Source organism: Gouania willdenowi, chromosome 4 (genome assembly GCF_900634775.1).
Source record: "Gouania willdenowi chromosome 4, fGouWil2.1, whole genome shotgun sequence".
NCBI classification, from domain to species: Eukaryota; Metazoa; Chordata; class Actinopteri; order Blenniiformes; family Gobiesocidae; genus Gouania; species Gouania willdenowi.
In genome coordinates, this window is record NC_041047.1 from 2,092,792 (window position 1) to 2,105,599 (window position 12,808).

General features: G+C 39.5%; 1 protein-coding gene across 1 annotated transcript in view; it reads left to right on the forward strand.

The window, feature by feature from the left end:
- LOC114461628 (mucin-17-like) overlaps positions 1–12,808 on the forward strand; it is a 35,497-nt gene that overhangs the window by 13,247 nt on the left and 9,442 nt on the right. Inside the window, exons 22-44 of the mRNA XM_028443861.1 lie at positions 96–200; positions 305–472; positions 672–788; positions 927–1,139; positions 1,239–1,343; positions 2,080–2,247; positions 2,349–2,465; positions 4,945–5,157; positions 5,257–5,361; positions 5,467–5,634; positions 5,834–5,950; positions 6,089–6,301; positions 6,401–6,505; positions 7,242–7,409; positions 7,511–7,627; positions 10,106–10,318; positions 10,418–10,522; positions 10,628–10,795; positions 10,995–11,111; positions 11,250–11,462; positions 11,562–11,666; positions 12,403–12,570; positions 12,672–12,788. Coding sequence (XP_028299662.1) covers positions 96–200; positions 305–472; positions 672–788; positions 927–1,139; positions 1,239–1,343; positions 2,080–2,247; positions 2,349–2,465; positions 4,945–5,157; positions 5,257–5,361; positions 5,467–5,634; positions 5,834–5,950; positions 6,089–6,301; positions 6,401–6,505; positions 7,242–7,409; positions 7,511–7,627; positions 10,106–10,318; positions 10,418–10,522; positions 10,628–10,795; positions 10,995–11,111; positions 11,250–11,462; positions 11,562–11,666; positions 12,403–12,570; positions 12,672–12,788 — 3,405 coding nt within the window. The remainder of the gene's footprint in view (positions 1–95; positions 201–304; positions 473–671; positions 789–926; positions 1,140–1,238; positions 1,344–2,079; positions 2,248–2,348; positions 2,466–4,944; positions 5,158–5,256; positions 5,362–5,466; positions 5,635–5,833; positions 5,951–6,088; positions 6,302–6,400; positions 6,506–7,241; positions 7,410–7,510; positions 7,628–10,105; positions 10,319–10,417; positions 10,523–10,627; positions 10,796–10,994; positions 11,112–11,249; positions 11,463–11,561; positions 11,667–12,402; positions 12,571–12,671; positions 12,789–12,808) is intronic.

Below are 12,808 nucleotides of genomic sequence, written 5' to 3' on the forward strand. Positions count from 1 at the left end.
ACCTAATGTTATTATGACATAGAAAAGTAACCTTATGTCTCTCTATTGACATATGTTCTTTGTTTTACTAATGATCATTTTTCTCTATATTGCAGCTCTTCAGTGTCAGAGCTGTGCAGATCCCAGTGATCCCCTGTGTTCCATTCAGACATCTGTAACATGTCCCTCTGGTTCCATGTGTGCTACCATTTACACACAAGGTAGGTAACATCTCTACACTACATCTATTTTAACCACAGATACTTTATGCTATAATGTTTTAAGGATTTATTTGACTTCATTAATCTTTACTCTACATCTACAGCTCAAGCTAATGGACTTCCACCACTCACAGTCTTCAGAGGGTGTGCACAGTCCTCCCAGTGTCCAGCAACAGGCTCCTTTACATTTTCAGCCAATGTGGGAATTATCCAAGTGACTCAAACTGCTGAATGCTGCAACTCAGATAATTGCAATTCTGGACCTGCATCTGGTAAGTGTCAATCACCAAATTAAATCCACAAAAATGTGGAACATTACGTCTAAATCAATCTATATGTTTACTGAGGACATTTCATACTTTTGTTGAAACACACAGTGATTCAGAGTAAAAACTAATGCTTTTTTTCAGTTTCATTGAACTGTTATATCAGTTCTGAAGTATTTGACTGTACTTCCACCATCTGTTTTAGCACCTGCTCCTGTGACTTTGAATGGTCAACTCTGTCATGTTTGCCTTCCTGGAACCACTCGGTGCTCATTTCAAATACAGTGTTTAGGCGTCGAGGACAGTTGTTTTGCAGCATTCGGTGAGCCTTTGAATCCAACTCTTACCGTTATTTTTTTTTTTCATGTTTTTTTTATACCTAAAACTTATTACATACATTATTTTGCATTAAATCAACATGTTTTCTCTTAATTGTATCTTGTAATTTTCTGATTCTCAGTATCCAGTCCTTCTGGAACATCCCCAGTTATCGGCTGCACATCTTCAAACTTGTGTAATGATGCCTCAAGTCTGGGTAACGTTCTGTACAGTAACGGTAGTTCTCAAGTCGTCAGCGGTCCAATCTGCTGTCAGGGAAGTCTGTGTAATATGTTCCCATCATTCTCCCCACCTGCTGTTACAACGACTGTTCCACCACAGGTTACCTCACCAGGTACACCTAATGTTATTATGAGATAGAAAAGTAACCTTATGTCTATCTATTGACATATGTTCTTTGTTTTACTAATGATCATTTTTCTCTATATTGCAGCTCTTCAGTGTCAGAGCTGTGCAGATCCCAGTGATCCCCTGTGTTCCATTCAGACATCTGTAACATGTCCCTCTGGTTCCATGTGTGCTACCATTTACACACAAGGTAGGTAACATCTCTGCACTACATCTATTTTAACCACAGATACTTTATGCCATAATGTTTTAAAGATTTAATTTGACTTCATTAATGTTATGCTCCAACTGCTGAAACGACACCTGAGTAGCAACAAACAGTCAAAATAAAGCCAAGTAGACGAGTCAATTTTGTTGGATTCATTTAATTCTCACATACGAAGCCAAACACTTCCCGAGTGGGGAAGGTGAGGGCTGGGAGTTTGTGCCAAATAAATGAAACAACAAAAACAATCCAGGGCCTATCAAACTCTAACACTAAGCAATATTGAAAAAGAATAAATAACAATTCTTACTGACGAACTAAAGGAGAGGCCAAAATTTACATGGGATGGCACCAACTACTAAACTAATGTTTCTGGACATTTAGATTACTAGGTGTGCAAAGCGTAGGAGGTACATCGTCTTACCTGGCCCTACATCTTACCACCACACCGAGATCAAAACAAGTTTGAGTTTCCACTCGAACAATCACAAAGTCACCAAGTTGCAGCAGCAGCACAGGTTGACCAGCTCTCACCCGACTTCTTCTCCAAGTGTGCTGCCCAAACCCTTATTTAGTGCAGGCCACCTAACAAGGATAGGTGAGAGCTGCGGCAGCCAGTTGATTAGAGCCTGCTTGAAACAAAAGAGAAGGGGTCACCAATGATCACAACAGTGCAATGTGTAAATGCACGTAACAATCAATCTTCACTCTACATCTACAGCTCAAGCTAATGGACTTCCACCACTCACAGTCTTCAGAGGGTGTGCACAGTCCTCCCAGTGTCCAGCCACAGGCTCCTTTACATTTTCAGCCAATGTGGGAATTATCCAAGTGACTCAAACTGCTGAATGCTGCAACTCAGATAATTGCAATTCTGGACCTGCATCTGGTAAGTGGAGCAACTCAAACTACAGATGTGATGATTACCAATAACACTTAATAGAAATCTTGGAGTACTTAATGTACAAATGTGTTGTGTGTCTCTTTCAGCTCCTGCTCCTTTGCCTTTAAATGGTCAGGAGTGTCACGCTTGCCTCCCTGGAACCACTCAGTGCTCGTTTCAAGTTCAGTGCTTTGGAGCCGAGGACAGATGTTTTGCAACATTTGGTGAGTCTTTGAATCCAAATCTTCCTTTAATAAATTAAAAAACTGAATACTTTTTTAAAGCGCCGTTTTTAAACTATATGGGTCAATAATAGGGATGTAACGATTCACTCAACTCCCGATACGATTCGATTCACGATACTGGGTTCACGATACGATTTTTTTCACGATTTATTTTACAAAATGGGAATGTAGTCAAATGATGACTGAAAAATATTCCTTTTTTATTTGGGAAAAAAACTAGAAAATACTGTATTATCTTCCTTTTATTTTCTATTGTCAAAACAATCCCTTGATAAACTATTCAAATCAATGCAATTTAACTAAAAATAAATTTTGAAATAAATAAAGGAATAATACAAATGAAGAAGAAGCTTATTAATTTAAATTCTGGTTCTATAGTAAACAATACAAAACTGCATGATAGTTCTTTTTCTTTTTAAAAGTGCACCTGAAAATGTATTTTGTGCCTTAACCGTTGGACTTTAAAGAAAAAAAAAAAAAAAAACCCGTCAATGCACTGATTTACGTCAGATATTTGTTTGGACCAGCAGAGGGCGCTGGTAACCTAGTGGCCGGTTGCCATGCAGATATTCTGTGCAGTGAAGAAGAGATGATATGTGCTTGCTGACAGAGCTTATAGAAAAACGTGAGTTTTACAGATATTCATGTAATATTACAGATCTTCTTTCAATGCTAAAGGGGCAATAAATCATTCATTAACATGTAACATTAACATGTAAGAGTAGAAGGCAGCCAGAAACAAAGTAGTAGCAGATTCTGCCCGCCGGTACACTGCTAGACAAGAGAAGGGATAAAAATGTAGCGCCCTCTGCTGTTTAAAAAAAGTACTGCGATTCAAATTTCAAAGTATCGATGTCAATCGTGATACCTATGAATCGATTTTTAACTGCCTTACGATTAATCGTTACATCCCTAGTCAATAATATCACGTGAACACAAACAACCAATTAACCTAAATGTTTAATAGAAGAATCATGAATCAGCGTTAAAGAAGCACGGACAATTGCCCATTGCGGAGCATCCGTCTCTCATTCTGAGTGACAGCTGTCTAATCTGCCATGTTTCAGCACCAAAGACAGCACAAAATCACAGCTAATTTAGCCACTCTCATCACAGAGGCCACTACGCTTTCAGAACAAAAAACCCACAAATACCAAACATTTACAAACTTTTACAGCATAAATCCTAAAACACTGGCTCTGATTGGCTACTATGAAACATGACGCCGCCTAAGCCAATTATAATCGCTCACCTTGTTTTTAACCCACCTCCTCACAACAGCTGAGTAAGAAGCCATGGTTGCTTTCAGATAACAGTTTATTCAATCAATGCATGTAACGCACCACTTTTAACGTTCAGTAACGATAACGGCGTTGTAACGGCGTAAAAAGTAATTAGTTAGATTACCCCGTTACTGAAAAACAAACGCCGTTACATAACGCCATTATTTTAAACGTCGTTATGCCAAACACTGCTTACGTGGTTCCTTCCACTGTGGTAGACGTTAAAATCTCAGTTATTAATCCAACAGAACGTGTAACTGTGTCCAATCCTGATGGTCTTTATGAAGATAAACTCTATGTCACATTTTACAACGTATTTAAACGAGTTCTTTGTTTTTTTTCACCAGAACGTCTTCATTTATCATCTCTGTTCTGAGTTGTTTCCTGGTTTGTTGCCGCTGTCGACACTAATTTGCGAGATCTGCCACTCAGGTCACTTAAGGTGGCAGTTCTCGTGAGGCTAGTGACGGCGTTCAGTTTAGTGAGGCATCTTTTAATTATTATTACATTAAAATACGGGAATGGCGGGAAAGAGGGGTAAAATACGGGAGTTTCCTGGCCAAAACAGGATACTTGACAGGTATTCTCATGTCTCCTGGATAGTTCTCCTCCTGTGTCCTGTCTGGTTCTCTGGCATTAGCATCGTTGCTACATGTGCTGCTGCTCTCCTCTGTGATTTCCACAGAAACAAGCTTGGACTTCTGAACCTCAGGCTTAGCTTTACTTATTGACTTTAAAAAACTCTTTATATCAAACTGCTTTCTTTTAGCCATTATCTACTGTCTTCCAAGGTGACAGAGAAACAATTTTTGCGCAAAATCACACTTAAGACGTAGCGTGGGGGCGTGGTTTGACATTGTTTACTCTCAGTCGTGCTGAGTTTTCATTTAATTTTGTGTGTAGAATGACATTTCCAGTGATTTCAACTCAATAAAAGACACAGCTATCCAAATATAATACTTCAAAATGCAATCAAAATACCTAAAAGCAGATGAGGTGCTGAAGAAAAACAAGAAAAAAAACAGGGGCAGGATCCAGTCAAATAAGTGCCGGTCAAAATCTGGGAGGTGCCAGATTGTGCTCCGGTAGGATCCAGCCCAAATTAAGCTCTGATTATATTGCATTAAATCAACATGTTTTCTCTTAATTGTATCTTGTAATTTTCTGATTCTCAGTATCCAGTCCTTCTGGAACATCCCCAGTTATCGGCTGCACATCTTCAAACTTGTGTAATGATGCCTCAAGTCTGGGTAACGTTCTGTACAGTGACGGTAGTTCTCAAGTCGTCAGCGGTCCAATCTGCTGTCAGGGAAGTCTGTGTAATATGTTCCCATCATTCTCCCCACCTGCTGTTACAACGACTGTTCCACCACAGGTTACCTCACCAGGTACACCTAATGTTATTATGAGATAGAAAAGTAACCTTATGTCTATCTATTGACATATGTTCTTTGTTTTACTAATGATCATTTTTCTCTATATTGCAGCTCTTCAGTGTCAGAGCTGTGCAGATCCCAGTGATCCCCTGTGTTCCATTCAGACATCTGTAACATGTCCCTCTGGTTCCATGTGTGCTACCATTTACACACAAGGTAGGTAACATCTCTGCACTACATCTATTTTAACCACAGATACTTTATACTATAATGTTTCAAGGATTTAATTTGACTTCATTAATCTTTACTCTACATCTACAGCTCAAGCTAATGGACTTCCACCACTCACAGTCTTCAGAGGGTGTGCACAGTCCTCCCAGTGTCCAGCAACAGGCTCCTTTACATTTTCAGCCAATGTGGGAATTATCCAAGTGACTCAAACTGCTGAATGCTGCAACTCAGATAATTGCAATTCTGGACCTGCATCTGGTAAGTGTCAATCACCAAATTAAATCCACAAAAATGTGGAACATTACGTCTAAATCAATCTATATGTTTACTGAGGACATTTCATACTTTTGTTGAAACACACAGTGATTCAGAGTAAAAACTAATGCTTTTTTTCAGTTTCATTGAACTGTTATATCAGTTCTGAAGTATTTGACTGTACTTCCACCATCTGTTTTAGCACCTGCTCCTGTGACTTTGAATGGTCAACTCTGTCATGTTTGCCTTCCTGGAACCACTCGGTGCTCATTTCAAATACAGTGTTTAGGCGTCGAGGACAGTTGTTTTGCAGCATTCGGTGAGCCTTTGAATCCAACTCTTACCGTTATTTTTTTTTTTCATGTTTTTTTTATACCTAAAACTTATTACATACATTATTTTGCATTAAATCAACATGTTTTCTCTTAATTGTATCTTGTAATTTTCTGATTCTCAGTATCCAGTCCTTCTGGAACATCCCCAGTTATCGGCTGCACATCTTCAAACTTGTGTAATGATGCCTCAAGTCTGGGTAACGTTCTGTACAGTAACGGTAGTTCTCAAGTCGTCAGCGGTCCAATCTGCTGTCAGGGAAGTCTGTGTAATATGTTCCCATCATTCTCCCCACCTGCTGTTACAACGACTGTTCCACCACAGGTTACCTCACCAGGTACACCTAATGTTATTATGAGATAGAAAAGTAACCTTATGTCTCTCTATTGACATATGTTCTTTGTTTTACTAATGATCATTTTTCTCTATATTGCAGCTCTTCAGTGTCAGAGCTGTGCAGATCCCAGTGATCCCCTGTGTTCCATTCAGACATCTGTAACATGTCCCTCTGGTTCCATGTGTGCTACCATTTACACACAAGGTAGGTAACATCTCTGCACTACATCTATTTTAACCACAGATACTTTATGCCATAATGTTTTAAAGATTTAATTTGACTTCATTAATGTTATGCTCCAACTGCTGAAACGACACCTGAGTAGCAACAAACAGTCAAAATAAAGCCAAGTAGACGAGTCAATTTTGTTGGATTCATTTCATTCTCACATACGAAGCCAAACACTTCCCGAGTGGGGAAGGTGAGGGCTGGGAGTTTGTGCCAAATAAATGAAACAACAAAAACAATCCAGGGCCTATCAAACTCTAACACTAAGCAATATTGAAAAAGAATAAATAACAATTCTTACTGACGAACTAAAGGAGAGGCCAAAATTTACATGGGATGGCACCAACTACTAAACTAATGTTTCTGGACATTTAGATTACTAGGTGTGCAAAGCGTAGGAGGTACATCGTCTTACCTGGCCCTACATCTTACCACCACACCGAGATCAAAACAAGTTTGAGTTTCCACTCGAACAATCACAAAGTCACCAAGTTGCAGCAGCAGCACAGGTTGACCAGCTCTCACCCGACTTCTTCTCCAAGTGTGCTGCCCAAACCCTTATTTAGTGCAGGCCACCTAACAAGGATAGGTGAGAGCTGCGGCAGCCAGTTGATTAGAGCCTGCTTGAAACAAAAGAGAAGGGGTCACCAATGATCACAACAGTGCAATGTGTAAATGCACGTAACAATCAATCTTCACTCTACATCTACAGCTCAAGCTAATGGACTTCCACCACTCACAGTCTTCAGAGGGTGTGCACAGTCCTCCCAGTGTCCAGCCACAGGCTCCTTTACATTTTCAGCCAATGTGGGAATTATCCAAGTGACTCAAACTGCTGAATGCTGCAACTCAGATAATTGCAATTCTGGACCTGCATCTGGTAAGTGGAGCAACTCAAACTACAGATGTGATGATTACCAATAACACTTAATAGAAATCTTGGAGTACTTAATGTACAAATGTGTTGTGTGTCTCTTTCAGCTCCTGCTCCTTTGCCTTTAAATGGTCAGGAGTGTCACGCTTGCCTCCCTGGAACCACTCAGTGCTCGTTTCAAGTTCAGTGCTTTGGAGCCGAGGACAGATGTTTTGCAACATTTGGTGAGTCTTTGAATCCAAATCTTCCTTTAATAAATTAAAAAACTGAATACTTTTTTAAAGCGCCGTTTTTAAACTATATGGGTCAATAATAGGGATGTAACGATTCACTCAACTCCCGATACGATTCGATTCACGATACTGGGTTCACGATACGATTTTTTTCACGATTTATTTTACAAAATGGGAATGTAGTCAAATGATGACTGAAAAATATTCCTTTTTTATTTGGGAAAAAAACTAGAAAATACTGTATTATCTTCCTTTTATTTTCTATTGTCAAAACAATCCCTTGATAAACTATTCAAATCAATGCAATTTAACTAAAAATAAATTTTGAAATAAATAAAGGAATAATACAAATGAAGAAGAAGCTTATTAATTTAAATTCTGGTTCTATAGTAAACAATACAAAACTGCATGATAGTTCTTTTTCTTTTTAAAAGTGCACCTGAAAATGTATTTTGTGCCTTAACCGTTGGACTTTAAAGAAAAAAAAAAAAAAAACCCGTCAATGCACTGATTTACGTCAGATATTTGTTTGGACCAGCAGAGGGCGCTGGTAACCTAGTGGCCGGTTGCCATGCAGATATTCTGTGCAGTGAAGAAGAGATGATATGTGCTTGCTGACAGAGCTTATAGAAAAACGTGAGTTTTACAGATATTCATGTAATATTACAGATCTTCTTTCAATGCTAAAGGGGCAATAAATCATTCATTAACATGTAACATTAACATGTAAGAGTAGAAGGCAGCCAGAAACAAAGTAGTAGCAGATTCTGCCCGCCGGTACACTGCTAGACAAGAGAAGGGATAAAAATGTAGCGCCCTCTGCTGTTTAAAAAAAGTACTGCGATTCAAATTTCAAAGTATCGATGTCAATCGTGATACCTATGAATCGATTTTTAACTGCCTTACGATTAATCGTTACATCCCTAGTCAATAATATCACGTGAACACAAACAACCAATTAACCTAAATGTTTAATAGAAGAATCATGAATCAGCGTTAAAGAAGCACGGACAATTGCCCATTGCGGAGCATCCGTCTCTCATTCTGAGTGACAGCTGTCTAATCTGCCATGTTTCAGCACCAAAGACAGCACAAAATCACAGCTAATTTAGCCACTCTCATCACAGAGGCCACTACGCTTTCAGAACAAAAAACCCACAAATACCAAACATTTACAAACTTTTACAGCATAAATCCTAAAACACTGGCTCTGATTGGCTACTATGAAACATGACGCCGCCTAAGCCAATTATAATCGCTCACCTTGTTTTTAACCCACCTCCTCACAACAGCTGAGTAAGAAGCCATGGTTGCTTTCAGATAACAGTTTATTCAATCAATGCATGTAACGCACCACTTTTAACGTTCAGTAACGATAACGGCGTTGTAACGGCGTAAAAAGTAATTAGTTAGATTACCCCGTTACTGAAAAACAAACGCCGTTACATAACGCCATTATTTTAAACGTCGTTATGCCAAACACTGCTTACGTGGTTCCTTCCACTGTGGTAGACGTTAAAATCTCAGTTATTAATCCAACAGAACGTGTAACTGTGTCCAATCCTGATGGTCTTTATGAAGATAAACTCTATGTCACATTTTACAACGTATTTAAACGAGTTCTTTGTTTTTTTTCACCAGAACGTCTTCATTTATCATCTCTGTTCTGAGTTGTTTCCTGGTTTGTTGCCGCTGTCGACACTAATTTGCGAGATCTGCCACTCAGGTCACTTAAGGTGGCAGTTCTCGTGAGGCTAGTGACGGCGTTCAGTTTAGTGAGGCATCTTTTAATTATTATTACATTAAAATACGGGAATGGCGGGAAAGAGGGGTAAAATACGGGAGTTTCCTGGCCAAAACAGGATACTTGACAGGTATTCTCATGTCTCCTGGATAGTTCTCCTCCTGTGTCCTGTCTGGTTCTCTGGCATTAGCATCGTTGCTACATGTGCTGCTGCTCTCCTCTGTGATTTCCACAGAAACAAGCTTGGACTTCTGAACCTCAGGCTTAGCTTTACTTATTGACTTTAAAAAACTCTTTATATCAAACTGCTTTCTTTTAGCCATTATCTACTGTCTTCCAAGGTGACAGAGAAACAATTTTTGCGCAAAATCACACTTAAGACGTAGCGTGGGGGCGTGGTTTGACATTGTTTACTCTCAGTCGTGCTGAGTTTTCATTTAATTTTGTGTGTAGAATGACATTTCCAGTGATTTCAACTCAATAAAAGACACAGCTATCCAAATATAATACTTCAAAATGCAATCAAAATACCTAAAAGCAGATGAGGTGCTGAAGAAAAACAAGAAAAAAAACAGGGGCAGGATCCAGTCAAATAAGTGCCGGTCAAAATCTGGGAGGTGCCAGATTGTGCTCCGGTAGGATCCAGCCCAAATTAAGCTCTGATTATATTGCATTAAATCAACATGTTTTCTCTTAATTGTATCTTGTAATTTTCTGATTCTCAGTATCCAGTCCTTCTGGAACATCCCCAGTTATCGGCTGCACATCTTCAAACTTGTGTAACGATGCCTCAAGTCTGGGTAACGTTCTGTACAGTGACGGTAGTTCTCAAGTCGTCAGCGGTCCAATCTGCTGTCAGGGAAGTCTGTGTAATATGTTCCCATCATTCTCCCCACCTGCTGTTACAACGACTGTTCCACCACAGGTTACCTCACCAGGTACACCTAATGTTATTATGAGATAGAAAAGTAACCTTATGTCTATCTATTGACATATGTTCTTTGTTTTACTAATGATCATTTTTCTCTATATTGCAGCTCTTCAGTGTCAGAGCTGTGCAGATCCCAGTGATCCCCTGTGTTCCATTCAGACATCTGTAACATGTCCCTCTGGTTCCATGTGTGCTACCATTTACACACAAGGTAGGTAACATCTCTGCACTACATCTATTTTAACCACAGATACTTTATACTATAATGTTTCAAGGATTTAATTTGACTTCATTAATCTTTACTCTACATCTACAGCTCAAGCTAATGGACTTCCACCACTCACAGTCTTCAGAGGGTGTGCACAGTCCTCCCAGTGTCCAGCAACAGGCTCCTTTACATTTTCAGCCAATGTGGGAATTATCCAAGTGACTCAAACTGCTGAATGCTGCAACTCAGATAATTGCAATTCTGGACCTGCATCTGGTAAGTGTCAATCACCAAATTAAATCCACAAAAATGTGGAACATTACGTCTAAATCAATCTATATGTTTACTGAGGACATTTCATACTTTTGTTGAAACACACAGTGATTCAGAGTAAAAACTAATGCTTTTTTTCAGTTTCATTGAACTGTTATATCAGTTCTGAAGTATTTGACTGTACTTCCACCATCTGTTTTAGCACCTGCTCCTGTGACTTTGAATGGTCAACTCTGTCATGTTTGCCTTCCTGGAACCACTCGGTGCTCATTTCAAATACAGTGTTTAGGCGTCGAGGACAGTTGTTTTGCAGCATTCGGTGAGCCTTTGAATCCAACTCTTACCGTTATTTTTTTTTTTCATGTTTTTTTTATACCTAAAACTTATTACATACATTATTTTGCATTAAATCAACATGTTTTCTCTTAATTGTATCTTGTAATTTTCTGATTCTCAGTATCCAGTCCTTCTGGAACATCCCCAGTTATCGGCTGCACATCTTCAAACTTGTGTAATGATGCCTCAAGTCTGGGTAACGTTCTGTACAGTAACGGTAGTTCTCAAGTCGTCAGCGGTCCAATCTGCTGTCAGGGAAGTCTGTGTAATATGTTCCCATCATTCTCCCCACCTGCTGTTACAACGACTGTTCCACCACAGGTTACCTCACCAGGTACACCTAATGTTATTATGAGATAGAAAAGTAACCTTATGTCTCTCTATTGACATATGTTCTTTGTTTTACTAATGATCATTTTTCTCTATATTGCAGCTCTTCAGTGTCAGAGCTGTGCAGATCCCAGTGATCCCCTGTGTTCCATTCAGACATCTGTAACATGTCCCTCTGGTTCCATGTGTGCTACCATTTACACACAAGGTAGGTAACATCTCTACACTACATCTATTTTAACCACAGATACTTTATGCCATAATGTTTTAAAGATTTAATTTGACTTCATTAATGTTATGCTCCAACTGCTGAAACGACACCTGAGTAGCAACAAACAGTCAAAATAAAGCCAAGTAGACGAGTCAATTTTGTTGGATTCATTTCATTCTCACATACGAAGCCAAACACTTCCCGAGTGGGGAAGGTGAGGGCTGGGAGTTTGTGCCAAATAAATGAAACAACAAAAACAATCCAGGGCCTATCAAACTCTAACACTAAGCAATATTGAAAAAGAATAAATAACAATTCTTACTGACAAACTAAAGGAGAGGCCAAAATTTACATGGGATGGCACCAACTACTAAACTAATGTTTCTGGATATTTAGATTACTAGGTGTGCAAAGCGTAGGAGGTACATCGTCTTACCTGGCCCTACATCTTACCACCACACCGAGATCAAAACAAGTTTGAGTTTCCACTCGAACAATCACAAAGTCACCAAGTTGCAGCAGCAGCACAGGTTGACCAGCTCTCACCCGACTTCTTCTCCAAGTGTGCTGCCCAAACCCTTATTTAGTGCAGGCCACCTAACAAGGATAGGTGAGAGCTGCGGCAGCCAGTTGATTAGAGCCTGCTTGAAACAAAAGAGAAGGGGTCACCAATGATCACAACAGTGCAATGTGTACATGCACGTAACAATCAATCTTCACTCTACATCTACAGCTCAAGCTAATGGACTTCCACCACTCACAGTCTTCAGAGGGTGTGCACAGTCCTCCCAGTGTCCAGCCACAGGCTCCTTTACATTTTCAGCCAATGTGGGAATTATCCAAGTGACTCAAACTGCTGAATGCTGCAACTCAGATAATTGCAATTCTGGACCTGCATCTGGTAAGTGGAGCAACTCAAACTACAGATGTGATGATTACCAATAACACTTAATAGAAATCTTGGAGTGCTTAATGTACAAATGTGTTGTGTGTCTCTTTCAGCTCCTGCTCCTTTGCCTTTAAATGGTCAGGAGTGTCACGCTTGCCTCCCTGGAACCACTCAGTGCTCGTTTCAAGTTCAGTGCTTTGGAGCCGAGGACAGATGTTTTGCAACATTTGGTGAGTCTTTGAATCCAAAT